The sequence below is a fragment of the Peromyscus maniculatus genome, chromosome 7 (assembly GCF_049852395.1).
Source record: "Peromyscus maniculatus bairdii isolate BWxNUB_F1_BW_parent chromosome 7, HU_Pman_BW_mat_3.1, whole genome shotgun sequence".
Lineage (NCBI taxonomy): Eukaryota > Metazoa > Chordata > Mammalia > Rodentia > Cricetidae > Peromyscus > Peromyscus maniculatus.
In genome coordinates this window covers 54,960,450-54,976,822 of record NC_134858.1, presented here as the reverse complement: position 1 = coordinate 54,976,822, position 16,373 = coordinate 54,960,450, and the positions used below count along the sequence as shown (strand labels likewise).

Here is a 16,373-nt window from a genome sequence, read left to right as displayed (position 1 = left end):
TCTTCCTACCTTTTCCCTTTTTAAGGACAGTTTCTTAGGTGTCAGAATGTAGAAATCCCAAGTGAAGAGTTGGTGGTAGCTTCACTCTTGTACTTAACCCTAGGGAAAAGGGTTAATTTTTGCCTTGAGGAGAAGTGAGGAATGGGAACTAAAATTGCTTTGGACATCTGAGCTGTGCTTTAATAAGATATTCCAGGTGGTCAAGGAGTAATCCTAAAATAGCCTAGATACTTAATTGCTTTTAAAGTCAGGCTCCTGTCTCTGGGGAAGTAGGGCTCTGAGGAATGCAGTGCTGGCTCCTGAAGTCTTAGAGGCGTGGTCTGCTGGGGTTATCCCCCTACCCCCAATCTAAGTGAAAACAAAAGCCAAGCCTTCTGGGTACTGGAGGTATTTGCTAATATTTCACCTTTTTTCCACACTTGGCAATAATAAGCCTTTGGCTTCTGCTTCTGTAACCTGGCTTTCTTCCTAGCTGCGGGATTGGTATTGTCACCCTATCCCCTAGACAGTGGTCTGTTTTCATTAGTGCTCAAAGGCTTCCTGCTTGATCCCCTGCCTGGCTTCTCTCTATTTGCACAGGAACATATTTCTCTCCCTTAAGGGTTCAGTCATCCTCTCTTTCATCCCCGCAGCCCAATCCAGCTGATTCTGAGTTGGCTGCTTCTTAGGAGAGTCATTTCCCCTGGTTCTGCCGTTCCCCTCTCCAACCCAGTTTCTCAGAGTTGGCAAAACCACCCACCCATCACTGTTTATACAAACAATATATTGGCATTGTAAATCACCATGGGGTGGGGGACATTAAAAAATATTTTGTAAATGAAGAGTTAGACTGTTCCTTTGTGTGAAAGACTAGCTGCTGTGAAGATGTTTCTGTGATAGGTTATTCTGTCCTTCCAGTATGATGTAAGTGCTAGCCTTCATTACTGGGTTGAGGGGCAGGGAGCATGCAGTAGGTCTTGACACGTGAGTCAAAAGTTAATGTAGGGGCTAGGGAGATGGCTCAGTGATTTAGAGCACCAGCTGCTCTTGGAGAGGACCTAGCTTAGAGCCACCTAACTCCATTTCCAAGGGATCTACTGCCCTCTTCTGACCTCCAAGGCTCCTGCATACATGTGGTACACATATAAGCACACATATACACATACAAATAAAATAAAATAAATATTTTTTAAAAGTTAATGTAGGGCTAGTCTTGATGGCGTATGTCTTGAATCCCAGCAGTTTGGAGGCGGAGACAGACAGATCTCTATGAGTTCAAGGCCAGCCTGGAACTAGTGAGACCCTGTTTCAAAAAAACAAGAAAAGCTAATGTAGAAAAAAAATTATTGATTAATGAAATCATAGACAGAGGACTGGAGTAGTGGCTTGGCAGTTAATAACACTGGCTGCTCTTCCATAGACCAGGGTTCAATTCCCAGTATCCACATGATGGCTAACAAACATTTGTAACTCCAGTTCCAAGGTTTCTGACACCTTTTTCTGGCCTCCAGGGACATTAGGCACACCAGGTACGCAGACATACAAGTAGGTAAAACACCCATACACATTTGTTTTGTTTTGTTTTGTTTTTAGAGACAGGGTTTCTCCATGTAGTTTTGGTGCCTGTCCTGGATCTCACTCTGTAGACCAGGCTGGCCTCAAACTCACAGAGACCCGCCTGGCTCTGCCTGCTGAGTGCTGGGATTAAAGATGTGCGCCACCGCCACCTGGCACCCATACACATTAAAAAAAACTAAACAAAACTTTAAAAACTCAAATTCAAAACAAGCAAACCTTCTAGACATAAATGGGATTTGTTTTGTCCCCCACACCCACCCCAGCCCCAGTGTTGGGAATTGAACCCAGGAACTAGCATGAGCACTCCCACTAAGCTACATCCTCAGCACAGATCATTTTTTTAAATTGTTATCTCCCTACATGAGAGTCTAAGCTCCACCAAGTCAGAGGCTTTCATCTGTCTTTGGTTTTTTGGGTTTTTTTTTTTCCTCCGCACTTCTTAGAAATTGCAGTATATCCTAGGAGAGCAGAAGTTTGTATATGAATGAATAGAACAGAAAAAAAAAACTGAAAAGTAAAAGACACCTACAACCTCCGCTCCATTAGGTATCTGTATATCCATATGTATAGATTATATTTTCCCAACAAAAGTAGTTTGTTAAAACTCTCCAGAATGTTGATTTCCTCTTACCTTTTTTTCAGTTCAGAAATTTTCTACTGCCTCCCTCCCTCCCCACTGTTCACAGTTCAGAGTTTAAATTTCCTCCTGGTATTCAAGGCATTTCACAGCCTGTTTCCACTTTAGCTATTAGATTTGATGTACTTACATCCTCCTGCCAAAACATGCCTTGTTTGTCCTCTACCCCAGTGTTCACTTGAACTATAAATCTCCCCTCAGTCCATATTCCTCAAGGCCACCTTAACCTCCAGCTCTGAGCCTCAACCTTCTACCTTCCAAGCGTTTCTGATTTGGTATTTGTAGCTTTACTCTGTGTATGTCCAACTTGTTTTTCCAACTCTTTGGTAACCCTCCCGGTGCTGGAGACCACTTTTGTTTTGGAAAGCTGGGGAGCTATTTTCCTCAGCAGCTTGCTCGACCTGGGGTGTGTTCTCAAGGAAATCTGGACTGAATAAATTTATCATCGGATCTTTGCTTCACAAAAGAGAAAAAAGGCCACATGGTCCAACCCTGCCTCATGTGAGATCCCAAACCCCAAGATCCCAGATGGATAGTCGTCCAGAACGAAGCAGCTGCTCACTTCCTAAGAAGGCTTTCTCCATTGCCAGGCAGTTCTGTTAGAAAAAGGCCTTCATCTGTAGACCTGAGAGCTTCCTGGCCAGTTCTGTCAGGCTGAGCTAGTTTTGCTGGGACTGAGGCTAGCTCCTCTTCCATGGGCAGCTCTTTAGATTTTCAAAAAAAAAAAGAATCCATTCATTTTCACTCTGCTTTGTTGATCTTTTAGGACTGAGAAGTTGGAGGTTCAGTGTTTTAATTTGAGTAGCAGTCAGGAAGTTTAAGACTGAGTTGTTTTATTTTGAAACCGTTATATGTACATGGTCTCACGATGCTGGGTGCCACATTCCTCTGGTCCCTTAAATGTAATCTCCTCTCTTTTCCTCCACTTCCCTTTTTCCTGTCCCCCTGGGGGAAAGAGGGTCTTCCTAGAATAGATGGTCTGTTTTGGAGGTAGAGGTAAGGTAAAGGTTTCCCCTCTTTGGTGTCCCCAGATACCTCTCCAGGACAAGTGAGGGCAATTTTTGTTTGGCTGAAATACACAGATGAAGCCAGTGAGAGGATCAAGAATGAAAGACCCTCCCCTTAAGAGCCACTCGGCCGTGATGTAGCCATTCTGTAGACGGGCTTCTCCGTACTGCTTTCTCCTTTTTTTTCCATTCTTAATTGTCCTGTGCAGAATACTTTATGCTGTCCTTTGCAACCCAGGAGGTTGCATGATGTCGCCAAGCAAGCCAGGCAAACCCAGCACTGGTGCTGCCCCTTAGGAGCTCTAAGACCGGGCAAGTGGCTGCTAAGTTCTTTGACCTGTGCTCTCCCCAACTCGAGCCGTTTCTGCATGTAGGAGTAAGTGGGAAACGTGCACCTAAAGTGCACAGCACGCTGTAGCACACAAATACTAGCTTCCTGCTCCCCCCCCCCCCCAGTCTTTCACTACCTTTTTGAAGGAGTTTAGGGGAAAATAGTCTGGTTTCCCTGGTGGACATGAGTTGAATGTGGGTATAACAGCTAAAACTAGTCTTAGGTGGATATTTCGAGACAAACTGTCCGTTTCCTGTGAGCTCCTGGTTCGATCAAAGGTGTTAAAAGGGATTTCTGAAGTAAGAGGAGGCTGTAAATGGCAATAAGTAACCACTGGCTACTGTTGACATCGACTCATATTCCCCGGAACCTCCAGTTCTGGGATGTTTAATACTGCTGCCTGTGCAAGTGGGTTCAAAGCCTATTCCTGGAAGGTTAGACCTATCTGCAGTGACTCTTCAACTTATGGACCCCTCCCTCGTGATCCCCAAAGGTTGAGCCGGCCCCTGGCATGCGTCTTACCCATTCTCCAGCTGCCTCTACTTTCCCCCACTGTTGCATTCTGTCAGCCACACTTGATGTCGAAGAAGAATTATTTTGGGGCTGATAACTTTTTAGTTAGTCATGTCCACACCCTGGTGATAGGTGAGGAAAACTTGAATTGTACAAGTGAGCCATGTATAGCATTCTATCAGGTATAAACAGAAAAAGCTCTATAACCAACCCTCCTAGTACAGGCAGGAGGGGAGACAGGAGGCAGCGAGTCCCAGGGGAGCTGACCATGTCTCCCAGCAGGTATCAGTGCTGTCTCTGTGCTGAGAGCTGGGGATACCCTCAGGATGTTTAAGATTAGAGATGAGCCAGGCGGAGGTGGCGCATGCCTTTAATCCCAGCACTCAGGAGGCAGAGCCAGGCAGATCTTTGTGAGTTCGAAGCCAGCCTGGTCTACAGAGCAAGTTCTAGGACAGCCAGGGCTACACTGAGAAACCAAAAAGAAAAGAAAAGAAATGAACTGTCTTTGCCTTAGAACATTAGAAGGAAGACTCATACACTCAGGCAACTTTTTTTCCTTTCATTCCCAACCCCCAGCTGAGGACCAAACCAAGGGCCTTGAGCTTGCTAGGCCAGCGTTCTACCACTGAGCTAAATCCCCAACCCCTCCTTTCATTTTTAAAAAATAAAAGTTCAGTCTCATTTCTGTCCTGTGGCCAGCGTCCTTCTCTGTGGTCATTGGGTTAGAGATGTTTCTGGCTAAAATCCTGTCCCTTTAGAGTATATTGGCATCCACTTTATAATGTAGTTCTCAATTCTTTGTTCTCCTCCACTTTCTCCACTCCACCCCCTATTGCCGACTCCTCTCTGGACCAAGCACATTATAAGCTGTTCTTTACTTCATGGCAGTACCAATGCTTAGAATCCCTTGCAATGGGGGCAGAACTGGAGAAAGTAGAGGAGACACAGTGGATACCAACCTCTTTCCCACCCCCTCCCCACCCCCAGCATTCTTCTCTTTTCTGTCTGTGGAGCTCTGCTGTCACTTGGGTGTTTATTTTCACACATAGCCCTAAGGTGGCCACACTGGCATGCTTGTTCTCACACCCCTCCCCCACTGCTGAAAGCCCTGCTCATTCAAGGTTGTGGATTAGGTCCTCTCCCTCCAACTGAGAGTGACATAGTTTCTGAGCTTTGGGAATGCCTGCAAGTTACTGTAATTAGCAAATACTCAGTGTTTTCATCTTGGTGACTGATAAAGAATCCTCCTGTGAGCGTCAGCCTCGGATCTCCAGTTGCAGAGTTGGAAATTGAGCTGCCACAGTAAACAGCTGACATAACAGAAGCACAATGATCCCCCATTAAATGTCTTTCAGCCAATAGGAGCTCCCAGGATAATTGACTTTCCAGCAGGAATTACTGGCTCAAACAAAATCATTGGGCATTAGGGCAACCTACTGCACCCTTTGAAAGGGCTTCAAATGTAATGGTCTGGTTTTGCTGACCTAACAGGCATAATTCATCTTGATTATTCATTGTGCTAGTTGCCACCAGATGATACTAGATTTCTGGTGACTATAATTACAATGTGGGGTTGAATTTAACAACAACAGAAAAAAATAAAACAATGCTTCTGCTTGATTATTGGCTTGGAAGGACACTAGTAACTGTGTCTGCCTCTGGACCGTGTGTGTGTGTGTGTGTGTGTGTGTGTGTGTGTGTGTGTGTGTGTGTGTGTGTGTGTGTGTACTGTCCAATCCCTGACCAAGCACTTTCTTCTCCTCCTCCTCCTCCTTCTTCCTCCTTTTTTTTTTTTTTTTTTTTTTTGAGACAGGGTTTCTCCGTGTAGTTTTGTTACCTGTCCTGGAACTCACTTTGTAGACCAGGCTGGCCTTGAACTTACAGAGATTCACCTGCCTCTGCCTCCCGAGTGCCACCGCCCTGCTGACCAAGCACTTTTTTTGCACACATCTTTCACTAGATAATTGGGAAAACAATTTGTCATAGCTTGTTTCATTTCAGCTGACAAGGTGTCACTTCTCTGTCAGACTTACCTCTCTGTGTGCTGTTGCTGCTATGAGGAAGACGTTGATCTCCATCTCAGAGCCAGCTTTGAGTAGGGAAAGCAAAGTGTAGCCTTGAAAATATAACTGAATAGCCAGGTGGTTGTGGCGCACGCCTTTAATCCCAGCACTCGGGAGGCAGAGGCAGGCGGATCTCTGTGAGTTCGAGGCCAGCCTGGGCTACCAAGTGAGTTCCAGGAAAAGGCGCAAAGCTACACAGAGAAACCCTGTCTCGGGGAAAAACCAAAATATATATATATATAAACTGAATAATGGCCTCTTGCTTTCAGGCACAGGGGTGCAGGGTGTGCATATGGGTGCAGAGTAGAATTCTCCCAGGCTATCATTTCATGGTTTTAGAACAAGATTCCTGTGCAGTCAAGAGTGTTCTCCTGAGAAGTCTCTGCTCCTAACCCTCATGCCTTCTCCAGCACTTGCACACTCCGGCTGGCAGGGTGGTGTGCCTACATGTGCCTGTGGTCCAGGAGCGGGGAGGAAGGACAGGATGGCACAGCTCGAGGTATCTATTGCATCCACCAGGACAGAGTGAACAGAAAACTACACCGGGAGATTTCATACTTGCCACTGGCACAGAGGTGGCTGGACTGTCTCTATGGTATATGTGTTTGTGTATCTGTGGAAGAGAGTTTCAGTTCAAATAGCAAGTTGATTATGTACCAGGCAGTGTGGTATCGTGCTGGGGTACAAAGAAGAGATAGTAAGATTGATTTTTTATCAAGCTGGGGTACAAAGAAGAGATAGTAAGATTGATTTTTTATCAAGGACGTTCCTTCTGATGGAGATGACATAATTCCAGAAGACTGAAATTCTGAACTAGCAGCAGACAGAGACTGCTTCTGGTGTTCTTAATGCATCCGGGTGAAGGATGGGTTTCCTATAGAAGAGGTAAAGAGGCCTGCCAGAGGAGTAAGTTACCCAGCTGAATAAAGAATGTAAACACAGGCATCCTTCCCCTTCCCTCCTACTCCACTGAATGGCATTGCTTTGATCTAACCAAAGCTTAGGTTTTGTTTGCTTTGTTTTTTAATTTCCTAATGAATATTAACTTTTGTGCCTAGTCTGCACCTCAGGCCTAGTGTCAGGCTGTGGTGGCCTGCAGTCACTCAGGCATTCTCCTCACTAACCTTAGGGTTTCTGATGGTAAGCTGGATGGAGTGCAGTGTTGGGAGCCGGGCTGAGCTGCAGAGTGGCATCTTTGCAGCCACTGCTCAGGGAGTGTGTCTCAGAATGGCAGTTTGTAGAAAGTCAGCTGGGACGGGCGTTCTTGGGACTCTGGGCTTCTGTGTCATTCTCAGCATTATCAAGCATAAGCGACATCCATCTTTGCCAAGTAAGGGAGGTGGTTCTTTTGAAACCCACCAACCCAGCTACACTCCATATTTTGAAACCACCATCAAAAGCAAAACAGGAAGTCCCTGAAAAGGGCAGTAGAGGGTCCTGAATAGGCTTTTCTAGTGTGAGCCAGAGAGCAGGAATGCTGAGGATGGTCATCTTTCCCTGAATGAAGGTCTTGCTCGTTCACTCATAATTCCCATTCCCCTCTCAATGTTGTGTTTTGTCCTCTTCAGAATGGCGCTTTGGCCTGGAGCGATGATGCTGATGGAGGCCGGGGAAGAGAGATCTCTCGAGATTTTGCCAAGGTCTGTAATGTCTTTGTGATAAAGATATAAACAGTTCTGCAGTGGGCTGTATTGTTCCCCTACACGTACAGATGTGAGTGGCAGATGAGTCACATCTATAGTTACTCAGATGTCTGTAGTATCTCTGGGATGACACCTGCAGTGAGATGGGATGTTTCATTGTGGTTTTTTCTTGGGGTCTGGCCTGCAGCTGTATGAACTGGACGGTGATCCTGAAAGGAAAGAATTTCTGGATGACCTCTTTGTCTTTATGCAGAAGAGGGGTAAGTGTGTTGCCTCTCATTGTCCCAACTAAGTGCTCACTGAGTGACTGCTGTGTTACTATTGCCCGTCCTCCTTCACTCCTCCCTGTCCCGGGTTATTTAAATAATTGACAGCCAGACTGAAGGGAGCAGAAAGGACCTTAGCAAAAGATAGATTTGGCCCTGCCTTAATTTTGTCTCTCTTCTAATTAACTAGTCTCTGGAGACATTTCAAATCCAAATATGTTTTTATTGTGTGTAGCCTTATAGCTGCCTCAGGCTTCATTTAGAAAAGCATGTGGCATGTACTGTTGGTGTAGTTAGTCCCACCTAGACGGAGAAAGGTAAGTGAAGCCATAGGGACCCTTCTGGTGGTTCTGGAGAGTGTAAAATGTCCCATGAAAAGGAAGGGCCAACACAACCTAGTGGATCTCTGACATATTTGGGATGTTCCTGCAAGTTAACTGCTGAGTCTGCCGACATCCATTGATAACCCACTTGGAGGTTCTTTATCTTCCTCTCCCTCCACACTACCCCTAGAGCTGGCTGCACTCTGGACCATGTCGTGACTGACTCTTGAGCCCAGTGACTCAACTTCCTGGCTTTATATCCTGTCACAGCAATGGGTTCACCAGCTAGGTCAGGCCTCAGGAAGCATGGCCAGAACTCCAGCCACCCTGTGAGAAGACCCTCAATAATTTATGTAGCTCCACGTTCATCACCCTCAAGATATAGCCACCACCAGCCACTTCCCTAGAACCCTGCTAATATCTGATCACAGATTCTTTGAGGTCTGTCAGCAACTTTATTAAGATCTGGGAATGGTTTTTTTTCTTTGTTCTAGGCTGAGCTATGATAGCAGCTAAATATTCTTGAATACACAGCTCCTATTCGCTCCCTCTCCCTGCTTCCTTACTCCTCTCCCGGCCCCCTCCTCTCCTTTTTGCTTCTTTTTTTCTGAAGCCTGTGCCTTCGTGGTAGTGAGCACTCACTGCTGGGTTGCTTTAAAAGACAGTAGAAAGGTTAGAGGCTTTGTTCCTGTCCCCAAGCCTATCGGAGCAGTATATGCAGCCCTAATTAGTTTACTCCTCTAACAGTTATCTGGAGCTGGTATGTGTGAGTACAAACCAAAAATACAGCCCTGAAAGATAATGTGACTGGCAGCAGGGAAACTCCCTGTGCCCTGAGAGAGAGAAATCCACTTAATACTTTGGGCTCGCCTTCCAATTACCTTTTAATTATTTACAAGCTCCACAAGCCCAGCTGGTGCAAAGCCAGGCGCTGATCCCGTCTCAGAGGGCTGCCATAGCAATATAGATTTGAATCAGCGGTGGAGCTCCACTGCTTTATTTTTCTACGTTATTGTTTTTCTCTCTTCCCAGAAGGGCTTTCAAAAGAAAATGTAAGCTAGAGCAGCCTAGTCATGGGTGAAGATTGGTAATTGTTTACTCCTTCATGTTTCCTTTGGATTTGTGGCTCCTGGAGGACGGGCAGTCACTTTGTCATCCCTCTATCTCTGCAGCCAGGCAGGTGGTGCTTAGGCTGTTTGCTGTCTGAGCATCTTGTTGGTTCTCCTGACTCAGCTTGCCCTGCAGGTGGCTGAGCTGCCTGGAGCCTGGTGTAGATCTGCTTCATTTCCATAGCAATACTGTAGTTTAGGTCAGTGGTAGGGAGCAATCTTCACGGCCTTGCTGTCCTGGGGCCGACAGCTAGCCATCCAGCATGTTTTTGAGGGATGGCAACTGTTGGGGATGTTGGTCTTCAGCACTTTCGCCAAATATTTCACCATTTGCTGGCATCACCAAGAGAGTAAAGACAACGGAATCCCTTGCTCATGAGTTACTCTAATGTAGATTTTCTTTGCCTTAGCAGCCGTTGACTTTAGGGACTGGATTATCCTTTTTTTGTGGACGTAGACTTGTACACTGTAGGATATCAGCCGTATCCTTGGCCTCTTCCCAGTAAATTTCAATAGCAGTGCTCGGCCATGATACCTAGAAATGTCTCTAGAAGCTAGGTATAGAGCATATACCTGTAATCTCTCCACTTGGGGGGTAGAAATAGGAGGAGGATCAGCGTTCAAGGCCAACCTCAGCTACATGGTGTATTGGAAGCCAGCCTTGGCTACAAGAAATCCTGGAAAGAAATGCTTCTAGATATTGTAAATGGCCTTTGGGGGGAAATTGCCCTCCAGAAAGAGCCACTGCCATGTCATTGGAAAGAGTAAGTAGAAAGTTTTCTCTGCAGGAAAAAAAAACCTCCATGGAAATCATCTTACCTCATTTTAGGGTCGGCTTTTGTCAGGCTCCCCACCCATCTCCTGCTTGAAAGGATGGAACTGAGCTCCCTGAGCTCACATGGCACTGGAGCACAGAGACCGTCTCTGAGACAGGTCCAGAGCCTCCTTCATGGAACACTGTTAGCTACTAGTCTAGGTTAGAGTCGAGGAGTGAGTTGGGAAGCAGGTGTTGTCTGTTCTTACTAGTCACTCTTCAGAGTGGACTGTGTAGGGTGTTGGAAGTGTTGGTCTCCTAAGCTAGGATCTCGGCAGCAGTTGATTCCACCGGACTTACAGACTTATTATACAAGCCTGGATTTTAAAGTCCTGGTGATGCTCCCTCCCCTGGGCTGGGCAGCTTCCATACCGCAAGCACCTCAGAGGAAGTAGACAGGGCTCCGAGGGAGGCAGCACACAGCAGGCCGCCACAAATGACTGCAGCTGCAGGTGATAAAAACAGCCATCATGTGGGAAGGGGCACAGGCTGTAACTGCTGCTTTGTGCTGCCTCCCGCCTGTTAACACATTTGGGTGAATTGACTGCAACAGATGGGCCTTTCAGCCTTTGGCCTTTAGTTTCTAGGCCTAGCCCAGTTACTTGCACCCTGGTGGCCCCTCCCCTCCCAATAGGTCAGTCTGTCAGGAGAGGAGCCTGAGATCACGGTGGGCTGAGCTCCTGCTGGCCTAAGGAAATGAGGCCCTCGGAGACGGAAAAGGCTGTGGATTGTGCAAAGCCAGGCAAACATCCACCCTTTTCCATGGTCTTAAGCAAAAGCCTTCTCTTTGGCCACACCTTCCTTATCTGTAAGATGTTGAAGGTTCACTTAGTATGGAAGCTTCTGTGTTCTACTTCCAGGATTGTTCTGCTAAGCTCCCTACAGGCCACTGCTATCCTTGGGGAGAAACAAGAAAAGCTGTTAGTCGTTCTCTATCAAAATAATTCTATGAAAATACCCAAGGTTCTCTAAGACCAAATGTTTCTTCCCTTTTGCTAAATAACACATTCTTCTTTTGTGGACTGAAGCCAAATTGAGTTACACACAGTATGTTGCATTAAGAGTCTCTTTTCCATGCAGAACATTGTTCTCAGAATGATGTTTAGATTTCAAAGCTCTAGTGTCCTTTTTTTGCTTTATATATATATATGCCAAGGAGTGGGGTGTGTGTGTGTGTGTATGTGTGTGTGTGTGTGTGTGTGTGTTGCTAAAAATAAAGCCAAACAGTAAAGTAAAATACAGTTGTCTGCTAATTTAGCTCACTGTGGGTAGTTTCTGAGCTCTTATTCTCTTATACAATACTCATGTAGTTTTCCAGTGCCCAAGGGGAGGGGCTAATTTGTAAGTCTGATAGCAAAGGCCATGTGTAGGTGGTTGCATTCTCACCTCTGTAAGAAAGAAAAGCTCTTTCCTTGAGAGGAAAAACAGAAGTGTGAGCTCTGGTGGTGGTGGTGGTAGTAATGGTGGTGTGATTTTACAGTTATTTTTAATATTATCCCATACACTTTGCAGAGTATTTTCCATCTATTATGTGATCCTTTGCCACCAAGAGCTCCAGCTCGGTGGGAAAGAGCAAAAGACTTAGCATTTGGTCTCAAGTCCTAGGCCAGTGCGCTTTACTTCTTGCCCTGCCTTTGAAAGACTTGTCCCTAACAACAGCAAACCCATGGCTTACTTTTAGAGACTCAGGCAAGTCTTGTCCCTCCTGTAGTATGGAGTACCCACCACTTCACTGGCCACTGTCTAGTAGAGGATTTGCTCGGAGTAGAATGTTGCATGCAAGGGGAATCATCATCATCTCTAGGTCAGTTGTATCTCTTGGAAGGACAAATGTAACAACTCAGCAATCTGCTATTTGCTGAGGCAGGATGAGGCAGCGGACTCAGAAGAAACCCAGAATACTCTCTAGCAAATTGTCCCTTCTGTCTCTATATTCCCATCCCCACTCTTGACATTTCAGGGTAAGCAACCGCATGGTCACAGGGAAGACATTTTTTGTCAAGACCTTACTCACAGATCTGCCCTCATGCCAGTTCCATCACGGCCACAAACTGGCCTTGGTTTTTCCCCAGTGGATTGTTAGATCTAGTTTTGATGTGCACATACAAAGAATTTACTGTGGGAAAAGAGCTTGGTCTGCCTCAAAGTGCAATTTGAGTGTTTTTCCTTCTGTTGTGTGCTTATCTATCCATCTCAGGCAAGGAAATGTTCCTGACATATATTGCTCTGCCTTTTGGTGGAGGTGGTTTCTTCTGTGCTCTGGTATCTTGCCGTAAATGCTCTGTGCCCTGGACACTCTTTCTAATAGACTTAAGATGTTGTCTGTCAGATGGGATGGGTTTGGAAGCTTTATCTTCAAAGTTCTACAAGTGAGAGCCTGAAATGCAAATCTGTGATAATCTCAGGGTTAGTCTTTGAATTAGAGCCTTTTCTCTCCCCCAGGTGATCCAGCTGCTGCTGCTAAGTACACTGTTTTCCTTCCTCCCATCTCTAATTGTCACTTAATACCCCATACCTTCCCAGCTGTCCGTAATAACGGGAAAGGGAGTCTGTTTTTTCAATGGTACGATTAATTTGAATTCCTCACTTTTATTAACTTCACTCTTCCCCTTCAAAATCCTGCATTGGTGAATTAACACATGGAAAAATTAAATTATTTATAGTATTCTGTCCCCTCTGTTGTAGTGTGAGTCAGCTATAGAAAGCCTGAGCTTTTTGGCCCAATTAAACCATTAGGACAAGGTGAGGATCCGTGAGGTTGTGGCCACAGATGGCAGAAGAAGCAGGTAGCCATGTATGTCCCAGCCTAGCTACTGTCCCTCTCCTCTGAACTTTGGCAAGATGTGATCCACTAACAAACAAACAGGTGGACCACAGCCGACCTCCTTCAAACCCTGTTAACCTTTGAACTCAGCGGTTTGTGCATGCTGAGCTGGCACTCTGCTCTAAAGTAAGAGATGGTATGGTCACAGCCATGACTTTATTATTAATCACAGCAGAATGTAACATCACCTAAAGCAAACCCAAGCTGGAGTATCAAAAAAGGCTCATTTAAAATTAGCTCCCCAGGTTGTAGCGCAGCCAGAATCTTACTCATTTCTGATGGAAGTGTAAATGTGAGTAATAAGTCTTGTCTCAATCAGATAATGTGATACCACACAACATAAGAATGAACTGCTACTGGCACACCCAGGACAATTCTAACAGACCTAATGTGGAGCAAAAGACAGACACAAACCTAATGTGGAGCAAAAGACAGACACAAAAGGTTATACTCTGATTATTACATTATGATTCATTTATATAAAGTTCAAGAAAAAGCACATCAGAATGATGGACACCTCCAACACTGGTGTAGGGTGGGAGGGTGAATGTTATTAGGAGGGAAGGGCTTTGAGGGAAACTAGAAATTTTTCATATTCTAACCTGAGGGTGCTTGTGGAAAATCCTTGACCTACTCAGATTAGTGTACTTCACATGTGTAAGTTACAGATCCATGCTGTGGGCATTTGGAGGCCGAGGGCTTAAGTATATTGGTCATTCTGATAATGGATATTGGCATGTTCTTGCTTTTGCCTTTCCTTGTGGAATACCATAGCACAAACTGCTGCAGACTGCTGGACACTGCTACCCATGCTCCTATTGGAAGATATGTTCTTCATAAAGTAGTCAGAGAAAGAAATCACTAGTTATTTCCCTTCTTGTTCCCAAGGAACAGGCCAAGGATTAATATACAGATGAATGAGTGGTGGGGATGCCAGCCTGCCTGCCTGCCTGTACACATTCCCGGTCTAACTTGGATTTTAACTCCTCTAGACTCCCTGGTTGGCTGTCTTGACAGTCAGGCTATGGGTGTGATTAATGACCCTTTTCAAAGCCAGGAAAAAAGCAGCAAGGATCCCTGGCAGGGCCACACCCTAGGTCCTGGGCCCTCCTCACCCCTGACCAGTAGGCAGAAAACACCCTTTGAATCTTTTGCCCAGATTGTTGCTGGTCTTCACTGGAACAGGCCATTCTCTGTGGTGGAAAGGAAGGGGCTTCCTTCCCCTCAGCATTCCCCTAGACTCCCGTCTTTGTGTCCAGAGCCAGAGGCAGCTGTCTCTTTTGCCTTCCCTACTCCAGCTACATCTGTATCACCTGAGTGATACAGAAGGTACCAGGCCAGGGAGCAGCTTCTGCCCAGCCAGATCTACACTGGAAGCTCCTGATGACACCTCTAGCCTATTAGTACTGTCCAGCAGCATTCCCACCAACAAGGGTTAAAGCCCCAGGAGTCTCAAAGGCTTTGCTTGGGTCCCTTGCCCTCATAAAAGCCTTTTACATCCGTCCCTGGGGCTGCCTTAGGCTCCCTGGCTGAAATCTGATAAGGGCCCTCTTTGTTGCAACTGTCAGTCTCCTTTATTGAGGAGGGAACTAGAGACCAGTGGCATTTCTTGGGGTACAGATAAGGCCCTGGATTCCTGTCAGAGTGAGCATGATTAATTACCCTCAATCCTAGCTTTTGCTTTGATAGCAGTGACTGACAGTCCACAGGCTTCCCTGTCAAGTTCCCCCCCCCCCAGACACCCCCTCCCCCATTAGAGTAGAGATTCTCTCCTGCAGGGCCACCATGGCAGGCGACCCCCAGAGTTCTTTTCCATGGGTGTTTGCTTCCTTGCCGCAGCCCCCTCTCAAGCAGAGACTGCTGGCATAGAGGAAGATCTAACATAGACCAGAGAGCAGCCAGAGACCCTTTCCCTTCTCCAGAAATCTGGGGAAGCAGCCATTGCTTGTGGACATGAACTTCCTAGACCAGATCTTAAGTCTCACAGTAGTCCTTCAAAAGAGAAGAGGCCTAATTAACCTTTCCAGGGTCATATGGCAGCCTTAGTCCCTAATTCAGGCAGGCTCCTAAAACCAAGCCCCCACTTTCAGTGATAATTACAAATACCAGTTTTTATTTTAATTTTTGACTCATTCTTTTTTGGTTTTTCGAGACAGGGTTTCTCTGTGTAGCTTTAGAGCCTGTCCTGGAACTCGCTCTGTAGCTCAGGCTTGCCTTGAACTCACAGAGATCCACCTGCCTCTGCCTCCCGAGTGCTGGGATCACAGGTGTGCACCATCATCGCCCGGCTGACTCATTCATTCTTAAGCCTTTAAAACTGAAAGTCATCCAAACCACATTCTTCATTTCTATCCTACTTTATGTCAGCTTGACACAAGCTAGCTAGAGTCATCAGAGAGGAGAGATCCTCAGTTGAGAAAATACCACCATAAGATGGGGCTATAGGCAAGGCTGTAGGGCATTTTTTAAATTAGTGATTGATGGAAGAGGGCCCACCCCACTGTGGTTGAGGACTCCCCTGGGCTGGTGGTCCTGGGTTCTGTAAGAAAATAGGCTGAGCAAGACAGTAAGCAGCCGTCCTCCAGGGCCCTGTGTCAGCTCCTGTCTCCAGGTTCCTGCCAGGTTTGGGTTCCTGCCTTGGCTTCCCTCAGTGTTCTGTGGTTTAGGATATGTAAACCAAATAAACCCTTTTCTCTCCAAGTTGCTTTTGGTCATGGTGTTTCATCAGAGCAACAGAAACCCTAACCAAGACAGTTTCACAGATGAAATTGTGGCCTGAATCTGCCATCTCCTATGTATACACACTCTGATATTGGCACAGTCCCCCAGCAGACTTCCCTCTGTCTTCATAGTAGCATCTCCTTTGGACAAGGGAAACGGCTTCCAGGTCCATTCAGTACAAAGCAAACTGCCAAGAGACCAGCCTGAGGATTCCAGTTGGTCTCCTCTTTGTCAGGAAAATCAAAGGCAAGGCAGGTTTTTGTGTGGTTTATCTGGATAATGTAAGAAAAGCACATTGTGTTTCTGAGGGAGCTCAGGAGCCAGCCTGCTCTGGGAGCCATGCTAACACTCTTAACAGAGGGCTAGCCTTAAACCAGACAGATAATAGCAGTCCTCCTATGGACTCAGTTCAGGAACCTCTTCTGGAACCCGAGTGTCTGAGCAGTGAAGGGAAACAGAACCTTGGCTTTCTGTGCGCATAGCTGCAGTCTCTGGTTGAGATAGTTGCCAGGGGTCTCTCTCTCCCTGTGGGTGAGCTGAGTGAAGTTCCTGGTGAAGTTACACT

At 46.1% G+C, this 16,373-nt stretch overlaps 1 protein-coding gene across 2 annotated transcripts in view; it reads left to right on the top strand.

The window, feature by feature from the left end:
- Arid3b (AT-rich interaction domain 3B) overlaps window positions 1-16,373 on the top strand; it is a 50,298-nt gene that overhangs the window by 20,337 nt on the left and 13,588 nt on the right. For both annotated transcript variants that reach the window (XR_001579378.3, XM_016004072.3), the window contains exons 3-4: window positions 7,677-7,748; window positions 7,939-8,011. Coding sequence is in view for 1 of the 2 variants with exons in the window: in XM_016004072.3 (XP_015859558.1) it covers window positions 7,677-7,748; window positions 7,939-8,011 (145 nt within the window). In the remaining variant the exon portion in view is untranslated. The remainder of the gene's footprint in view (window positions 1-7,676; window positions 7,749-7,938; window positions 8,012-16,373) is intronic.